At 36.6% G+C, this 21,292-nt stretch overlaps 1 protein-coding gene across 1 annotated transcript in view; it reads left to right on the forward strand.

Annotated features, from left to right (window-relative positions):
• Positions 1-4,270, forward strand: part of LOC104410273 (BMP/retinoic acid-inducible neural-specific protein 3) — a gene marked incomplete at its 5' end in the record, with an annotated part of 37,759 nt that extends 33,489 nt beyond the window's left edge. Inside the window, one exon of the mRNA XM_010020393.1 lies at positions 2,804-4,270. Coding sequence (XP_010018695.1) covers positions 2,804-3,920 — 1,117 coding nt within the window. The remainder of the gene's footprint in view (positions 1-2,803) is intronic.
• Between the last annotated feature and the right edge of the window lie 17,022 nt (positions 4,271-21,292).

Here is a 21,292-nt window from a genome sequence, read left to right on the forward strand (position 1 = left end):
CGCTGTCAAAAGCTTTCCAGTGACACCCAATACACCTCAATAAAGCAATAATAAAAAATTCACTCACTAAAATCTGTCAGAAAGTATCTAAAATTAGGAGCCAGAAATTCATAGCTGGTGTGTAGCTTGAAGCTAACTGTTCCTGAATCCCAAGCCAGGATAAATGCTTAACTTCCAAACGATACAGAAGTTTCTTGTCCATACTAGCACAATGCCAAATCCAGGCTACTAATCTCTACTGAAAACCTAAAGTAGTGCTGTGGCTCCGGCTTTGGATCTCAGACACCATTAGGTTTCTTCTGACTAAAATATATCATGCAAACATATCCTTAGATGCTACAAACTGCATAGAATGGTTGCTGTTTTGTGTGAGTGAGCCAAGCAGATTTAGTCTCTATGGGTCACACATTGTGATACATGGAAAATCTTTACAGTTAGTCTTCAGTTTATCCTCTCAGTTTATCCTCTACTAAGATGAATGTAAAATCACATCTGTAAGCTCAGAGTTGTCTTAAGCAAAATGATGTTTTCTGGAAATGTACTTCTGATATAATAATATATAATAAACTTTTCAAAAGTGTGAACTGTTCACAAGAGAAATGGAAGAGATGTTAAAATTCACATTTACAAACCTGACCAATATCAGCTGTTGAACACTCTTAACCTCGATACAGTAATCATGTGGTACCAACTGATAGTAACAGTACAAGCAGAAAACATGGAGATTAAAAAGTAAACCACATATTCTTGAAATCTGTCCAATTATCTGTCCAGAGTAACAAATTAAAACAACGTAAAAACTTTATGGAGGCTATTGTGAAGCAAATGGCCTAACCTAAAGATCTGAAGGAAAATTACTCCCCCCCAACTTTCATACCTTACATCCAGTAGCTTTTGGAGCTCTGATCAGTTCTTAAATAAGCAGATAGAGCCATAAAGAGTTAGGAAAAAGCTGTAATGTGAGACCTTTGAAAGGTTAGTTTCACTCCTTTAGACAAGGATCCTCTCTGTTTTGATTGCTGTGGTGCATCACAGGACTGATAGCAATAAGACAGACCATGTGAGGCACAGCTTGGCTGTAAAGTTCATCCTGTAATGGGAAACAGGGTCATAATGCACCTGAAGTGTAGTTCCTGTGAGCTGCCAGGGCAAGCTCAGTAGGTACAGATTGCTGTCAAAACAACCCAAACAAAGTACACAGGAACTTCCCATTCCACCTGGGAGAGCAATAACTTTAACATTCTACTCAGTTTTGGAGTATCTTTTATATTGTGCCATTGACCTTGCCTGTAGAATGGACATAATGAATTTTAACTAGGAAATGAAGGAATAAACTTGCCAAAATATTCTTGCTTAATAATGACTTTAAAATGAGCACAGTAAGAATGGTGTTAAGGCATTCATGTCATGGATGTTACTATATTTACTTATAGTTCTAGAAAATATTAATACGCTATATGTATATAATATATATGCTTGTCCTGGGCTCAGCTACAGAAGGAGAAAAAATGACCGCTGTAGCTGAGCCCAGGATAATGCTATATATATGTATATAATATTAATATGCTACATGTATATAACCTCAAATAACTAAGATTCCCCCAACCAAAAAAAAGAGAAAGAAATAATAATAAAAAAAGGGATTAAAGAAAGTCACCAGAGTATACAGTGATGTAATTTTACTCTTCATTTTCATGTTTATAAAGAATCAGACTTTAAGATGTGATAGTTTTTTTAGTTTTAGCATATATTTCAGAGTCAGAAAAAAATAAAATTTCTGAACTATTAAGACAAGTTCAGATGTGACTTAAAAAGTAAGTCAATGAGGCTCTTGCATTTTCTCTTAGAAACAATGCAATGAAAAGGGAACAAACCATACAACTATCATCATTCAAGTGGCAACAATGGATCTGACTCTGCAGCAGCCAAAATGTTTTTTAAATCGTGCATTGCTAGGATTAATAAGAACTGAAAAAGAAAGAAGATGATCTTTCTCTTCACTATTTGCATGTAACTCAGTTGCTCCCGTTGTTTTTCTTGTAGGAGATGTTCCTCATCAGCCTAAACCGTTGGTTTCAGTATCTTTTCCCAGGGTGATGTAGGACATTAACTGTTGCTTTTACTGAAATGAAAATGAGATGACAGGAAGAACATTAAAGTGGTCTTTTAATTTCATCTTCAAAGATGAGAAATAAACACAACATGCTCATGCATGGCTTCCTATAGGGATATTGTGCTGGAAGTTCTCTGAAGAATTAAGACTGAATCTATCTTAGCGGGGAGTAGGGTCCTATTTGCTATTCCAGGAAAGCGCTTTGGCTTACTGTCTATAAATCAAAGTAACTTCAGCCAGTTACAAGAAAGCTTGCAAGCTTACAAAAGTCTTCATAATGAAATAGTGAGATGGTACAGTTATGCATATTTAGATACATACAAAGCACCTCCCTGATCAAACAGTATGAGGAAAACCAATCTCAACTGCATGGGATTTTAAGATGTTAATCTGAAGACAATACAGAAAAATGGCTCTTCATCAGGCTTCCTTGGCAGAGGTAGCACATACATGAGCCAAATGTTCCTATTGTGCCTGTGAGTTTACAAGGAAACTTGTCTTTTGTGATTTTGCATTGTTAAAAAGGCAATTTGTACATGTATTTATCTGACAGCAGACGCTGTCATCTCACTTTAGTTCCTTAATCTGCTACTAAAAACAGCTTTATTTTTCTCTTTCTGATAAAAAATAGCAAGGTGTATTTATTATGTACAGGTCTCTGTGTTAAAATAAGTTATTTTAACGTTGCAGATCTTCCAACTACTGGCTCAACCGCATCCAGTCCTTTCTCTACTGCAATGAAAATGGCCTTCTGGGAAGCTTTTCTGAAGAGACTCACACATGCACCTGCCCTAATGACCAAGTTGCTTGCCATGGGTTCCTTCCCTGCACAGTTGGAGATGGCTCTGCATGTTTGAGCTGTGCTCCTGACAATCGCACCCGCTGTGGGAGCTGCAATGCTGGCTACATGCTGAGCCAAGGGCTTTGCAAGCCTGAAGTGGCAGAATCGACAGAGCACTACATTGGGTTTGAGACTGACCTTCAGGACCTGGAAATGAAGTATTTATTACAGAAGACAGACAGGAGAATTGAGGTCCATGCCATTTTCATCAGCAATGACATGCGCCTCAACAGCTGGTTTGATCCTTCTTGGCGCAAGCGGATGCTCCTTACTCTTAAGAGTAACAAGTACAAGTCTAGCCTGGTTCATATGATACTGGGCCTTTCTCTTCAAATTTGCCTAACTAAAAACAGCACCTTAGAGCCCGTTCTTGCTGTTTATGTCAACCCTTTTGGGGGCAGCCACTCTGAGAGCTGGTTTATGCCTGTGAATGAAAATAATTTCCCAGACTGGGAGCGGACTAAACTGGATTTACCACTTCAGTGTTATAACTGGACACTGACTCTGGGCAACAAGTGGAAGACTTTTTTTGAAACTGTACACATCTATTTGAGAAGTCGAATAAAGTCAAATGGTCCAAATGGCAATGAGAGCATCTACTATGAACCCCTGGAATTCATTGATCCCTCAAGAAATCTGGGCTACATGAAAATCAATAACATCCAAGTGTTTGGCTACAGCATGCACTTCGACCCAGAAGCAATTCGAGACTTGATTTTGCAGCTGGACTACCCCTATACTCAGGGATCACAGGACTCAGCACTTTTGCAGTTGTTAGAGATACGGGATCGTGTAAATAAACTCTCTCCACCTGGTCAGCGTCGTTTAGACCTCTTCTCTTGCCTGCTCCGTCATAGACTCAAACTGTCTACCAGTGAAGTGGTGAGAATTCAATCTGCTTTGCAGGCCTTTAATGCCAAATTGCCAAACACAGTGGATTACGACACAACCAAATTATGTAGTTAACCATACATGTGAAGCACAACACAAAACCTTGAAAGAGTTTTTACAGTGCTTTTGTGGAACAGTTTATGTTTGGAAAAGTAAATTTAAATTGTCTTTTCAATATCTGTCTTATATCAGTCAATACTGTTGGATGGCAATTTACACACATGAACTTGCTGACAATGAATATGTTATACCTGCAGTCTTGGTTTATGAATGAAATAAATACTGACACCAGTCTAGAAGACATTCTACTTTTTACAATAAATTTCATTTGTAATTTTATATGTTCCGTGGCAATGCTTTTGTGCATTACATTCTCTAGAGGGAACATAGAAGGATACCAATAAAATTTTGTAGCTGAACAGTTATTAAAAAGAAATGCCGTGGGATTCTTTTTTCTTACACAAAAGTAGTAACCTTGATACACTTTTGTGTGTGTTTAACACAGGAGCTGTGGATAAAGGGAAGACAGTGACTCAAGATTTTAACAGGAACTGTAGAGAAGTCAGAGCCATAGAATATTTTGTTATGATGTGGATCTAAGTGTTCATGCTTAGCTTAAGCAATGACTGTAGAACTTTACTTGCTACACCTCAGACTTTCCTAAGACATACCCTTTTCAAGGTGCTTCACATGACATACAGACTTCCAGAGTAGTAATATTGAGCGTTTTAGAATGGACAGGAGGTTAGATTTGCGAGATGCAGTACTGAAAGGTTGCATTAGCTGAATAGAAGACAGGTAAGAGACTGCCTATGCAATGGATATTACTCACATTACAAAAAAATTCACCTGTCCCAGCACAATCTCTTTTGCTTTGCATATTTATAGGAAGAAGTAAGCACATGTATACATTATCTCCTCCTAAATACACACACTATATTATTTTTCCAGAATTATCTGTTTTGAACTATTTACTTAAATACTATCCATGCTGAATAGATTCAAATTAATTTAAAAAAATTCCCTGACAATGCAACTGTTTACTGTGAGAATATTTTTTTTCATAGGTACAGATAATTTCCTTTCAGTGAAAGCTTTTTCAGTTTTAAAAAATATACCCTTTTACAGATACACAACAACTATTGAAATCTAGTTTATAAAGCTGAAAGTGCAAATAAATATGTCATTATCAATTAATGAAATTAATTAAATGTGCATGACAGTGGATCAGAATTAAATTATTTGGCATTTTACACATTTCAGCAGAAAAAAAACCCAAACATCTGAGATGGCAGAACTTGGGACTCTCAAGAAGGTTTTGCTATCTCTTGCAAGAGAATAGAATAAATAGCTGGCCTGTCAGAAACCCTTGTTAGTAAACACAGGATAAAATGAGGGAAATTGATACAAAGTCTTTCAGTAGCACCTCCTTCTGTTAATTCTGATTCTGTGTCATTGATGTAAAAGCCAATTTGTTTTTTTTTTAAATAGGGAGGAATTACATTTAAAACTACAATTTTACATGCAAGCACAGAAAGAAAAGACTCCATATGTAATTCATATACAATTTTAATTCAACTAGACTTCAATTACTTTCAATTAAATTCAATGTTATTAATTTCAATGTAGCTATATTAAATTTGATTCTGAATCTGAATTTAAGGACCACTTCATTTCTGTCTAGACCACAGCAGCACAAAAAATGCATCGCAATGCTTCATAAATATATGTAGGCAAGATAAATACAAGGCCAAAAAGACTTCAGAAAGTGTACTGCTAAGGAAAATCTTCTTTTCTTTAGTGATTCCTCTCTCTCCTGATTTCACCAAATATTTATAAAGATCACTACTTCTCCATTCCACATTTAGATCGTTCCTCAACCTTCTATACTAGGAAGCCCCTAAAATCAGCATTTTTTCCTTGCATCCCACCTCTATATGGATTCGTGTTTGTTTTCTTCTTAAAGTTTTCTTTTGCTGATGAATAATGTATCTCAGCCTCTCTTCTATGTGTCCAAGTTTTGGCTTGCTCTTGCATGGGTAAGACCTCCTCAGTCAAGGTTCTTACTATTCCTGTTTTCAGCTACAAGTCTTTAGTTTGGTACATCCTTGGCAACTGTGTATCTTGTGTAGTCTTTTTAAATAAACAAAAGACTATGGTGTTATAAAAGGAAAAAAAAGAAAAAAATAAAATCATTTTGTGTTCATAGAAAGTAAAAAGTTACAGCAGAGGTGTGGGGCAATGATAAATAAAACATTTGCTTATGTTATCCCTTCACTTGGGAAAAATGTTAATATGACATGGTAAATGAGCTGAGTTTCCCCTCCCTTTTTATGCTCCTTCCTAAAACAGTTCCTCAATGACTATTTTTAATTTCTGGCTTGGTTTCCCCCCCCCCCCCCCCTTATTGTTTTATTCATTTATTTATAGATTCATATATTTACTTTTTAATACTGAACTGAATTCAATAAAGATAAACATAGAAGGTAAAAAAAAAAAAAAAAAAAAGAAAAAAGTCCCAGTATTTATCTGGTTCACAAATTACAAACAAGAGCCAACAATATTTCCCTTTTGATACTTCTCCAATTGAAATTTATGTTCTCAAAAAGAACTTCAGGGTGTACAAAGAAAAGAGAAATCTGGATGTCAGAACAGTCAAGCATTTAATCCATAAGAAAATTTTGTAGTAAGATATGAACAAAATTGTTGGTAAGAAAGAACTGTGGCTACAACTATGTACACTCATTTCCATCCGTTGCAGATAATATTTAGTGTATGTAGTACATTGGATTGACTCTGGTCCATTTCCCTTTGCATTCACTAATACTGTTATTACCTGTCATTATAAACTGAAAAAATCCTAAGGAAATTATAGTAAGATATAGAATTGTACCATGATAACCTAAAACAGTATTCAGAACAAACTTTAGTGACTATAATAGCCAGGTAGATATTAAGTATAACAGAGTAACCTTCCTGCTTAAATGAAGGCAGCTGTTATCTGATACAAAACTCTCATAACACTATTTTTCAACTAAGTACAATTCAGATCATATCTAAAGGCTGGGAGCCAAACTAGTGTCTAGAAATTCTATTGCAGGAACAAACTGTAATAATGATAGGCTACTTTATCAATGCCTAGAAACCAGAATTTGGCTTGCCAGAGTGATCTAAACCTCTGTGTGACAAAATTCAGAATATAGAGGCTGAATCAAATCATATTAAAAGTATCATGGAGATGAATAAACTTTCATTTCTATCATTTCCTCATGAAAAGATAGAGGTTGAAAGAAAGTGTGTTGAAATTCTAGTGGCTGAAGGCTGAGAGAGGTGTACTTGCATTTCCGGGTGTTTCTTCCTTTGCCACAGAACACTTACACCTATACAAATATTAGGAGGAAGAGACTTTGATTCCAAAAGTATGCATATGCTGACTGCATTTGTTGTGAAAGTGCTTATTCAGCAGACACTGAGTCAGTAAAGAGGCAAAAGTCAAGAGAAGTCAGTTTTTCACAGGCTGAGTAAGCAGCCCAGCAGCTTGAGCTGGAGGGAGGACAGAGTCATGAAGTAGGGTGCTACAACTATTAGAAGGTCATTAGCTTGAAAATACAGCACATATTCAAGGTACAAATCAAAATACAGCACAACAGCAAAGAAGAAAAGTGATCAACACTGACATCACTATTCTACTGAGCTATATCTAAACTTTTGAGTCCTGTCTGGCAGTAGAGCTGCGAAATCAAATAGGTAAATGTGATATGGTGAAGGATTAGTCTCTTACAATCCAGCAGCTATTGTTTCTTTGACAGGGAGATGACAAATTCTTAACTATAGCTTGCACTAGCACAGTCAACATCATGAATGGGAGCATGGTGCAACAGAGCCTCCTGCCAATATAGCTAGAGAGCAAGCAGGAAGACAAGGAAAAATGGAGAGAAGGAAGGAACGAGGATTCATTTTACTAGGCTTTTACAAGTGGAAGAGAGCCCCTATACTCCACTGTAGTTCAAACAAGAGACCACACCTTGGGTCTGGTAGGAATTTGGTAACAAGAAATGTTATGGCTCCTTTTTTATGATTATCAGTGACCTGAGAGAGCTTGACACCACAGCTAGTATAGTTATTACCACAATACACAGCTGCTTGAGACTTACAGTACAGACAGATGATAGAGCTGCATGACTGACTTTGGTTCTATTAACTCAACTTCATATTCTAAGCAAGAAATCTATTCTAGATGTAGCATAGTAATCTAATGTTCTTCTGCACACAGATATCACTTATGAAGCAACCTATAACCCTGAGGCATGGTGTATATAATGTTAATTTATCCACATGACAGAAGAGTGTATGGCTTTCTGGCATTCCAGGCAGAGTGGCCACACTGCAGATTACACTGCTTTGGGAGTGAGTGCTTGTGGAGGAGCAGGAGTCATAATTTATCTCTTTCCTTGCCAAACCAACATGATTAAGGGATGAATTATGATTAAGGGAACGGTTTTACCTCCCATAAGTGGTGCAAGTTTTTCCTTCCCTACAGATTATTTCTTGGATGGCAATGTGAAACTAAAGCTATCAGTGTCACTCGTCAACACACTTAGGTATTCCTCTTTATTTTATGGTACACTTTAGTCCAACATATGCACGTATGAAAGAGGAATACAGCTAAATGACAATGCTAGTAACAATAGCTGATGCAGGGTTTTCTGCTCTCTGGGCACAGTTGCACGAATTATCGTATGTCTACTTACAATCTCTTCAACATATAGTAGAGGGTGCAGAACCACCTAGCAGGCAGAGATGGTTTTGCTCTGAAAACCATACTCCCCTGAGAGGGTCTAAGCCAGAGCGTGACCACCTTTCAAAAACATTGCAAGAGCTTTCTCTTTTTTAAAACAGGCTTTACGTCATTTCTCAGATGACATAAGAGGGGAAAGGGAAGAGGAGGATTAAAACAGCTAGGCGTGTGCATATCGAACTATAATTCTTCTGTGGGGAAAGGAGTAGAACAAAGAATCTTTGAAGTCCCTTTGGGATCTCATCGCAGCCGCATACCTCACTCTAAGAGCACTTACATACAATAGGCATAAATGCTAAAGAAGACCAGAAATACAAAGATTAGGTATGATTTCTTAGCATGAATATGACACAAGAAAATTGCTCATAATTAGTTTTGAACACAGAAAATGTCATTTTAAAGACTGTGCCATAGATTAGACAGTAATTCTATAGTGTATCAGTGATCTGAGAATGATTTTTGTTTTAAACTGGTTTTGTTTCACTGGCATTCTATGATTTGCTCTATTGCTGTCCAATGCTTAAGATTTCATTACCAAAATCAGTATTTCTTGAGGGGACTAGCTGGATAGGATTATATATGAAAGTTCTTGTCTAACAGCATTTCCTGGGTTTGGTGGGGGGAGGAATAGAGGGAGGGAGGGAGTGAGCGCTGTGTGGTTCTGAGTTACTGGTTAGGCTTAAACCACAACACAGCAGGACATCAGATAATATCACAGCTATGTTTTGAAAATTTTGATCTATAATGTTAAGAATAGGACTGAGCAGCTAAACATTTTAAAATGCTGACTTGTAAACACAAAACAGGAAATGGGAATTCTTAGTTAAAATTTTATCTAGACCACTGAAAACATTAAAGTCTAGCCAACCAGAATTTAGCTATGAACATGGAAAACTACCAAGCATTTATTTTCACATATTAATTCTGAGCATCAGCAGTTTAAGAGAGCAAAAGGAACATGTGCACCTGACTTACTTAAATTGAAAATACCAGTGTTATTTATAAGTCATCTTTGGTTAAATGGACTATATTGATGACAATTTTTTTCCTTATCAGAAAAATCAACATAATCCCTGTTATATTCTCTTTTGAGAATAAACTGTAATAATCCTACCACTTCAGATATAAATTTTTTTATGTGATTATTTATTAAAGTAGCTGGATGATACACACACACAGACACTCACATATTTATTCACTGAACTTTCCTAGTTACTTTTGTCTTTAAGAACCAACTTTTAGTGTCTTTAGTAAAGTCAGGAAAAAATATTATATGAAGAGCCCAGATATGGTGAGTAGTAATCCCTCTGCAAGTCCAGATATTTGATGTTAAGGTTAATAGATGTCATTTCTGCTTAAGCACTCCAGGAACAAGCAATTCATGAGAAGCTGAAGTTGCTTTGTAAGCACACTGATATAAGGTAACACGTTTCAGATCACTGAAGCCATCCATACTTACATGGAAGCATTCATCTAGTAAAACATATGGCATCTAAAATTAGGGGTTTTAAGACAGAAGCATAGGTTTCTATTTGCAATAAGGCTCTGAAGGGAAATTCAGACATCTCAATAGCCTGCAGCTGTCCATCAGCTCTCCAAAGATCCCAGGCTTCTCTAGATTAGATGTATAATGTTTGACAGTGTGAATAATCCAGCCATGCACAAAAATGGGTGAAAGTCCTAAGGCTGTTATTGCCAATACCGTTCAGCCAAGGGGTGTTGCCTAGGAATATCTGCCATATGAGTAAGACACTAAGGGGAAAAATAAATTAAAAAAAAATAAAATGACAGTTATATTTAAAAAATAAATAAATTAAAAAGAATTAAACCAGTAAGAAGTCACACTTACCACTGCATAATCATGCAGGAATCTTCCTTAGTCAATGGTCTGAAATTCAGCAAGGTGTAATGTAGCTTAGTTTGTAGACTACTGCAGAATCAGGCCTTAAAGAAATATTTATAAAACATCAGAAGAAAAAAGCAAAATCTTCTTATGAAATATGATATTTGGATTTATAACTGAGTTTCCCTTAATAAGTTCCCTAAATCAATTTAAAGTCCGGTTTTTGCCTTATAAATCACTAGTCTGAACTAGGCATGCTTCAAGTGATGCATGGCCAAAACTGGCATGATGGCATGATGACATGGCATGATGACAAATATAACATCAAATGAGCCTGTTAGACCTGGGTAAAATTGTGAATAAGCACTTTTTATACCTTGCATAGACAAATACAAATGAGGCTTGTATTTTGTAAAATGTGGGATGGAGTGTCCACATGTGCAAGCTATATTGCAGCAGCCCTACTTGATGTTACTTAGGAGCATGCTGCACCTTCACTGTAATGAAAAATGTTTCTGCTCAAACAATTTTAGAGGTTACTCCAAAATTTGAACCTGAAAATGATCAAATAACTATTAGGTGTTGGATATCTGCTTCTCCAATGTCTGTGCTAGCAGGCAGGAGACAACTAAACAGTCAGAACACTATGAAAGAAGCCTCTTCAGCTTAAGAAATTTATTGGTGGTGTAAGAATGAGATCTTCTTAAAAAATAATCACTAATTCACAACATGAAGCCACATTGTATGACATTATATGACTGTGCAAGGCTTCATAGACAATCAATTAGATACAGTGGAAGGCATCTGTGGCCAGCTTCTACTTGTTAGGAAGGCAGCAATCGCACTCACCAGCTAATTGAACTTCATGTGGGAGGTGTTAGGGGTATTCATTGTCTTGCATGAAAGGATCTTCTTTAAGTGGGGCAAAGCACCTGTGCCTGGCTGCTAATTGGTATTTAACTGGCACAGTGGTTTGGAGTGCTACACACAGGGGCTGCTAACAGAGATGCAGCAGTTTGCATGCCAGTCTGGGGTGGGGGGCACAGAATGTCTAGGGATGGTGCTTGAGCTACTTTGAGATAGTGAGGTCTATGCTAGTGTTCTGGTGGGAAAGTTGGTGATCATCTCAGACAGTAGTGACACAACAAAGGGCGCTGCTCCTGATATAGTAAGAACTGGGATGTTCTTACTATATCAGAGGCATCAACCCAGACATAGCTAGGGGCATGTGGTTAGTCATTCCAGTTACAGGCTGAAGCAAGTTCCCAGTGCTCTCCCAGTAACTGAGATGGGGTGGACCTTGTCTGTAGGAGGTGTGTCTTAAATCACTGAGCTGTCAGATGAAGGGATGCAGGAAGATGTCAGAGGATTTTGTTCCATATAGAAAGTTGAGCAGGAAATCGACAGAGTACTAGCAGTGACGCTGAAAGGACAAGAGCTGAGGGCTCAGGATGCAGAATAGAATGGCCAAAAGCAAGGCTTAGGCAGGGAGAGGGCAGTGATTCTTAGGGCACTTTTGAACCTTGGCATCAAGATAGCAACTCTCCCCTCATACGGAAAAAAACCCCAACAAACAAACAAAAAAAAGATCAGAGAAGAGATGCGGGGTCCCAGCAAAGGCAGGCGGAGAGAAATTAATTAGTTCCTTTTCTGCTGGAAGAGACAATTGGGCCAATAGTTCCTGCTCAACAGGGCAATGCCAGTAAAGAGAAGAAGCAGGGACTACGAACATGTTAGGACTGGAATACTGTGTCCAATTCTTCTCAGATAAAAAGAGACATTGAATAACTGAAGATGCTCCAGTGCAGGACCATCAGGATGATTAGAGGCTTGCAGAACTGAACAAGGTTGAAAGAATTGTGAATGTAAAGTAATAAAAAATATAAAAATCCTGGAGTGCAGAAAAGTCAACAGAAGTGTGTACAACCGTGATCAACATAGCTACGAATTCATGCGTCAGTATCTGACATTTTAAGCTTGGATGAAGATATGGAGCTAAAATCTCTATGATACTCCCTTCCACCCATCCCTAGAAAGAGGGCAAATATTCAGCAAGTATATCAGAAGGAACTTTTGAACTTTTCTGCTTTTGCAGACACCCTATTGCATTACCTTTCAAAACCTTATGATACAAAGCCTGTAACTCCATAAAAACTTTCTTTAGCTCAATGAAATACATAAGACAACTTTTATATAGACTGATCTGGGTCAGTGAAGCCTTCTCAAGGAATCCAAGATGGTAGAAAACTTTGCTATTTTATGCTCTAAACCACATCCTTTGAATCTGTCTTCTGAAGAACAAGTTCCATTTTTATACATATATTTAGAAGACCTTGATGTTAAAAGACATCCACAAAAACACATACACAAACCCAGAAATTTATCTTCTTCCTCTTCCGACCAGAAATGTATCTTGCAAAAAAAAAAAATTACTTCTTCAGACAAAGAAGTACCCCATTGCTCAGACATCTCCATAGGAAAGGGCAAGGGAAAAACAGCCCATAACAATTGTGAGTTGCTTCTGTTAACATTAAAACCTTGTTATAGACAACAATAGAACACACTTTATATGTAAAGCTAAGAGCTTGTGGGCATTTTTAAAACCTTAACAGAATAATTAGAGAATTAATATTAGTTCAGATTAAATTCTTAGAACAAAACCAAAGAGTAGAATAGTACTACACAGAAGATAATTACAACAGCGACATATAACAATAATCACTAAACTTACTATTTGGCTTCAGGCAGATGTATGTGGAGGGAAGTACAGCAAGTTATCAGCATCTAAATTCCTTTGATGGGAGGAATAGGATATCTTCCATCCCCAGCCCCCAGAGACATGCTTGCTATTTTCACATGTTTTCTAGCAAGCTTATACACCTTGCTCACTGGTGTAAAAGTTCCTACAATATCACAGAATCATAGAATCATAGAATAGTTAGGGTTGGAAAGGACCTTAAGATCATCTAGTTCCAACCCCCCTGCCATGAGCAGGGACACCACACACTAAACTATGTCACCCAAGGCTCTGTCCAGCCTGGCCTTGAACACCTCCAGGGTTGGAGCATTCACAACTTCCTTGGGCAACCGATTCCAGTGCATCACCACCCTCACTGTGAAGAACTTCTTCCTTATATCTAACCTAAAGTTCCCCTGTTTAAGTTTAAAGCCATTACCCCTTGTCCTACCACTAGAGTCCCTAATGAAGAGTCCCTCCCCAGCATCCTTGTAGGCCCCCTTCAGATATTGGAAGGCTGCTATGAGGTCTCCACTCAGCCTTCTCTTTTCCAGGCTGAACAGCCCCAACTTTCTCAGCCTGTCTTCATATGTCATTTCACCACATGTGGTGCATTTTGTATAGGTTAGATATTTGGGGTTTGTTCTCTCTGTTACCTCTCAACTAATTCTGTACAACTCTAGGCCTTAGTTTTTTTAATTGATTACAGGTGAATTGTCCGGTGTCAAGCCTGTGCCTATTTGTATAAAAACTCTGGTTGTACCATAGAAAGATAAGCAAGAGAAAAAATAAATTAGCCATAGCTGTCTAGTTGCTATGAAAAAAAAAAATCATAAGAGCTAAACTGAGTAAAATCAAAGCTACTGCCAGGAAGTCAAGAAAAGTTCAGACAGAGAAAGCCTGATAAAGCTTAGTACTAAGACTTTGCAATCTCAGTACAAAGTCTGTGATCCATTACTATCATTGGTAATACCTTACTACAGTTGCACTTACTACTTGTCTAGAAAATCACTACGTATACAGAGTGCAATGTAAATACCCATATCTGACTGAAGCTTTCAGAGATGCAAATTTAAAAAAAATAGTATTTACTGTAACAGGATTTTCAGTGATACTCTGGTCTATCCTATTAACCCCAAAGGACACATTAAAAGCTTAGCACAATTTCATATATTCCAGTGGTACTAGTGTGATAGCCCAGTTTCCATTTAGAAGGACATTGGCTTGCCTTTGTTTTCATTTCCAGAGTGCTTCATTAAGTTTACGAATGTTTCATTAAGTTTTATTAAATACATTAATCTGAGAGTAAGGAGCTGCACTTTGCACAGTGGGTGTAATGGACTCCTCAGAAAAAGCCTATCATCAGGAGTGATCAAGAATGATCTATGAATGCTTTGGCTAATTTGTGGCTTGAGGAGGGTGATTTTTGCTTGCTGTTTATTTAAGAGAGTGAATTAACGTTTTGTGAAACATTGTACAAATAAAATAAATCACCATTTTGTTTAGCTATTTTTTCTCTCTCTCTTTTTTTTTTTTTCCCATTTCCTTATATCAAATGTATATTCCCCCTGCTGAGAACTCTCCCTTCAATTCAGCCTGCCTGCTGAAAGTACTGATGTTTTGCCAACTCAGGGATTTTACTGTAAGTCTGATGATACCTGATTTATGTTTTAAAGACCAGGTCTTGGAAAGGTGTCATTAAGTGAGTCTTCACTATGTACACACAAACCCCATTACCATTATTAATTGGTAATATAATGGTAATATAGTCGGGAATAGCCTTCCAGATGGCATGTTCCATACCAGGTTCAAGCCAAAAGAAAAATTTGAAGTTTTCCAAGCCTCCAAAGCCATCAAAGTTTCTGATATGTAATGTCTCCTGTTTCTGTGGCAGATTAAAATCTTCTCACTGTCCTTGCTCTTAGTACAACTCATATATCTGTGGCTGGTGTAGAATATCAAAATCAATACACTAAACAAGTCCAAGGACTCAGATTTACAATGCAGTCTCATACTTTTTAAGCCTGATTCTGAGCATCAAATGCTTATTGTTTTTGTTATTATGCTAAGTATATGTAATTCATGCTGATACTTCTTTTGGGGGGAGGGTTTATTCTTTTTCAATTTGGAAGCTCACAACTAATAAATTTTTATATTCAAAAATTTTTACATGCTACGATGTTCTTGTCTCCTTAAGAAGATACTTCTTTTTTTTTTGAGCAATAATAAACTCTTCATTCAAGATAGCCAGCATTTTTGTGCCCCTGGCTGAAAAAGCCCAGCTGTCTCAGCCTGTCTCCATAGGAGAGGTGTTCCCCTCTGATCATTTTCATAGTCCTCCTCTGGACTTCCTCAGGCAGATCCACATCCTTCCTAAATAATGATGCAAAGTATCAGAGTTACAGGCCAATTGTACTGTCAGAAGCAGTCTGGAGAAAGAATGATACTTGTATGAGGCTTCTCATTTAATTACCTTCTTATATCAGTGCATCAATTTTATAATATAGATTGCATCCAAAAAGAAAATAAAACCACCAGTTAAAATATATTTCAACTGTAAGTGAAAAGGCCTTCAGGAACATAAAATGGAATGAGTCTCTTGAAGGTTAATGTTTTTTAAGCTGAAAATAAAACTTGCATTACGTATTAAAAAAAGGCTTTATAGCATAAATAATTCAGATGGAAAAAAAAGGTAATCATTGCTAGCTTTTTTTAATATTCAGTACTGGCTGTTAGTCAACAGGACTTCCAAGTTCTGAAATTACTAAGTAGCTGATGGATGGCAACTAGTACTTTTTATTCTAATGGATATGAAAAGAATATTTTCTATGTGGTATTATGGCTGTTAAAAGACTTTAAAAGGCATTTCTTTCAGTGGCAAGAAGTATAGGGTGAGGCTGTAGACAACAACTTCTATTAAGCTCTTGAAGTCAGCAGGGAACAGTCTGGGCACAGACCACTCGCAGAATGCAGGGAGATCTGGATCTTTGTAAACATGATATATGAAATCTTCTTGGTGGTAGTACTTTAGCCATAATTAACTGCTTCTTGAAAGGGGGGAGAAAGAGAGAAAAATTGAGTTTATACACCTGTGTGGCTGCAGCCCACTCAAATAAATTAAATGATTCTCATATCAATGTTAATGTATAACACAAACTCAGTGGCTGTATAAGCACAATTGTTTCAGCTGAGGTTTTTCACAACAGCAATGAATATGGCACTAAGCAAATTGTATCATCCCTGTCTATGATACATTTGTCCTTACCTTGTCCTTCACAAAATGAAGGTATGAGATATCTGCACAGTAAGAGGTTATTACATGGAATGTAATTATGAAATAACTTTTAATGAGTGATTTGTTATAAATAATTATGTGAACAATCTAATTAATCATTGTATGCTTTTTTTTTCCTCAAGTTTTCTCAAGGATATTTTGTACTGGTAGCATTTATTTTTATATTTCACATCTGGTTCCCTAGAAGGTAAAAGACACACTTATTTTTCTGTCTTCTGATTTGTTTGAGTTGCTAATATTGCCTTGAGACACTACTTTACTTTACTAAGGAACGCATGATGAAATACCTGAGAGAGAACAGTAAACTTGCTGTATTTTAGGATATCTCTCAAGATTGGTGCTATAAATATATTGCTGTTACTCAAATCAGTTGAAGTGGAATAAGTCTTTGTTTTAATCCATTTTAGAAATTTTCCATGTGTAATTCTTGTATGGAGAAAGAACTGTCTGAAAGCATCTCATTTCATGAGGACACCACAGATCTTTTCCTTAAGGTATTTTCTGATCTAGATTTTGTGGGGTAAATTATAAAATTAGCCACTTTCACAAATGAGTAATCATGAATCTTTGGGTTTTCTAACTACCCTAAGTGAAACTCTAAATTAGACGGGTCAAAGGAAAGAAAGCATTTCTGCACAAAATTACAGCAATTAAATAGACTCATAATCTTGAAAGTTAAACAGAATGCTGCAAAGAGCAGGAGCTTGAAAAAATGTGGATTGCTTGGGTTTTTTCGGTGGTATAGTTTTGTTTTCTTCTTTTTTTTTTTTTCTTCTATCCATGATTACAGGGTACTACAACAAATAATTTGACACACTTTTCTATAATCAAATTTCCTCACTGTTTGCATCAAAGTTTCTACAGTTACTTCATATTTTCAGTCATTCAGAATTCTGTCATTTGTTCTAAGAAAAATTTCAGCTAGCAATATGAGCTGGAAAAAAAACAACATCTTGTCATTCCTTGGCATTGAAAAATAAAAGAAAAAACACTCAGGAATAGTAATGCACCAAGCAGCATGAGTTTCGTACTTTAGATTTAATGTGTTTTTGCAATGAGAACTGAGAATTTAATTTGGGCTTTACTACAATGTTGCATCATTAACTTCCGAACACCTCTAGAGCTTTTCCATTTCACTGTCTTCACTCTTAGATCTTAAATTAGACTGCATTAGCCTTTAGTTCAGGTGCAGTATCTACCTCAGTCTTACTCAACTGTTTGCTTCCTTTAGTTAAATGTCTTATTTCTCCTCCCTTCTTCTTCCTGAGTTTTTTGTTTTTGTTTTTTTTTCCTTTCTGAATGATTGGTATAATATCATCTGTACTAATCCTTACTTTCACATTTAAAAACTAACAGTTAATAAAGGACTTCAGGAAGATTGTATTCTACAGCTATGTGAGTAACAGAGATGGTTAACAGAGACCAGAAATGCAATTTTGCAAAGTTTTAAATTATTTTTTCATTCTACTTTGGAGAAAATGTTAAACTTTAAAATGCTTTCACCAAAACTTAATCTTGCAGATATCTAGTTTCTGCTCAGATAGTTTTGTTTTTCATTTTATCTTCTCTTCAACCAGTGGATTAGACCACTGGATGCCCCATCCCTGGCAATGTTCAAGGCTGGGTTGGATAGGGCCTAATAAAACTTTCAGTGAGAAAGCCTGTCAAAATAGACACAACTCCATACCATAAGATATTTAATTTCAATGAAATAGAATTTTCTACTGACAAATTTTATGACCATCCTCGTTGAATAATAACAACTCTGACAGATCTCATTTATATGGGAAGATTTAAGAGATTGGGTGTATCATATGTACATTCACCTCAGTAACTTCTTGTTCTTGTAGCAACAATATCTTATTCTCTCACCAGGCTTTACATCATCATCTGCAAGGAAAGCTAGGTGTCAATGCCAAACAAATCAATAAAGAGCTGAAGTACCTGTAATGGTGCCAGAGGTAGTGTTTCAGTTAGTCTTTCTGAATTAATGTCTGCTTCATTTCCAGGAAGACCAGAGGGATATGTAATGGATGTGTTTTGCACTATTAAAATACGATGAGAAAGATATTGCTTCTCTAATTTGGATTACAGACCTGTAGGAGGAATTAGACAGGAGAAACATCAACATGAACCAGTTTGATTCTGGGAAAAAGCAGAGAAAAATGCAGTCCCTTTTTATTCACTTTTGCAACCAAGTAGAAAAGCAAAGAGGAATATTGTGCCTGCACTGGACTATCACCACGAGCACACAAATGAGCTGCTGATTCAGCCTAAGAGTAATCACTGGCCCTTGCAACATGTGGATTTGTGATATTGGAGGAATATCTCTCCAGTTGAGCTCCTGTTGAGGTCTGGAATATTTGTAGTGGCTATCTAGTGACAAAGTCAGATGAAGAGAGTGAATATTGTCAAAACTGCTGGGGACATCCAAGTTCATAACAGTGACTGCAAGACCCTGGTCACCATGAGCTCTATAATCGCCCCTGGGAAAATGAGAGACTTGTACTTTCTTCTCCAAACACAGGGCACAGGCACCCACTGACTTTCTCTCCTAAGGTCTCTTTTATAGTAGTCAAGCTATTATAATCTGGCTGTATATAACGGTGATGAAGCTTTCTAACAGCACTGCTGATAATGCTGTTATTACTTGATAATTTCTTCCATTGTGAACAAGGGAATGCAATGATTGTTTGCCTGATGCTTGATTTTGATTTTGTCAATATAGAATCCTAGAATCATAGAATAGTTAGGGTTGGAAAGGACCTTAAGATCTCCCTTGCCAATAACCAAGAAAGCATCTGATTAACTCTTTTTCTCTGTACTGTTAAACATACTTGAGTCTTTCTGCTCTCCTGCTAGGTCAACAGGCAGGGGAGCTCCTCATTGCTTCATTTATTGTTTAGTAACAAAACAGCTGTAGGAGTTCAAATGAATGACTAAGTAGCAGAAATACTGCCATGCTGCCCCAGAACAGCACCTTTTGCGACTTGTCATAGCAAAATATACATGTATGCTGCCTGTAAGCCACAAACTAAAATTACCACTGTGTAATTTAATTCTATTGGCTGTTGGAGCTCTCAGTAGTTCAATACAACTCATTGCAAAGTTAATACAAAGAGAGGAAAATGGATCTGAAATTTAAGAACTTCTACGTAATTTCTTACTGATTCATAATGAAAATTGTCCATTAACATTAGAAAAGTGTACATTTCTTAAAATATTCAGAGCTTCATTCTTTGAGGTCCTCTGTACTTCTACAAAAGTCACGAAGAATTTAAATGGTAGAGGCATCTCTTACAGTCTGTCAGCATCTCATTGCTTGGGGCCTAAAACCAGTATAAACAGTGCAAAATTATTATCTTCTCAGCTATCTATATTGGAAAAAAAAAGAAAAAAACAGGGAAATTATTTGATATAATATGAAAAATGCATTCAGCAAGTACCATTTGAGGTTGTAAGAATACTTAGGCAGAATATCCTTATGTAAAATTAGTTTCTCTGATAAAACTGTATGGAAAAGATGCCAAAGTCCAGCATGATAATGACTGATTGGAAGAGCTTGCAGAATACAGACAGACATTTGTTGAGAGGATTATTTTGTGTAAAGCATTTTCATGGACAATAAACCTTTATTAAGGATGAAATCTATACCAAGGTTTCCTTTCAAAACTGTGTACTTCTAGAGGAACAACTCTGGACCATCATATTTTCTACCTGACAATCTCAGGGACATTTTCAGAAGTAAGTAACTGTATTTTAAGTGTTGGCATGCTTATAGAGTAGAGAGTGACTTGTAGAAATAACAGTTCATAAAAGCTGTGAGGTTTTTTTTCAGGGGGTGGTGGGGTCTTTTTTAAAGATCTGAGGAACTTCTGAGGATATTTTTCTAAGGCTCTCTTCAATTGCTAACAATTTCTGTTAAAGGCATTGACATTTGTGAACACTCTATACATTATAAAGAGCTCTAGCTCAGTCTCACTCATAACAGGAGTCTGAGCAGGGTTGGGAAAAGGATCAGATATTAGCTTATTGATAATGAATAGCATTTAAAATAAAGAGAAAAGCACTCATTACTTATGGCCCAGATTGAGTAATTCTAAGACTGTCCGATATATTTTTCCTGATTTATAGTAACAGGATTTGGCAAATAATATACAAGTAACAAAAATAATTTGGGGAGTGGCAAATTGCTACATCTAGAAGATAGTTTTCTAAGACTACAAATGATCAGTAGAAAAAAAATACAACGGAAGGCAGACATCTGCTTTATTACTGATGCATATTTAGAACTTACTAGCATGTTAAATAGTTGCTCAGCACCTATCCATCTGTGTCTTCACAGGACACAGATTTTTGATCTCTTTGTATATACAACTGATAGAAGTATCTAATGAATAATTCTTTAAAAGCACCTGCAGCACATGGAAGATTTGGAAATGAAAGCAATCAATTGGCACCTGAAACTCATTAAGTTTCATTGTCCAATAATGAAAGAGAAAATCTGTGTTCCTCACTCAAAAAATGACAGCTCTGTGTACAACCTAAGTTTGAATTCAACTCAGTTCTAAAAGAGCTTCATACTCAAAATCAGCATAAGGCCAGTAGCATTTCTTCACATTTGTGAAATGAATCTGACCATAAGCACTCACAGAAAACTCAGCTGTGGTATAGCTCCACTGTAGTTATTAGGCAATATAGGTGTCTTCCAGAAGAGAGTATAAACTCAAACTCTTAGAAATAATGTTATCACCATTCAATGAGGGAAGGCTAA

The sequence above is a fragment of the Nestor notabilis genome, unplaced genomic scaffold (genome assembly GCF_000696875.1).
Source record: "Nestor notabilis isolate BGI_N333 unplaced genomic scaffold, ASM69687v1 scaffold7938, whole genome shotgun sequence".
NCBI lineage: Eukaryota > Metazoa > Chordata > Aves > Psittaciformes > Psittacidae > Nestor > Nestor notabilis.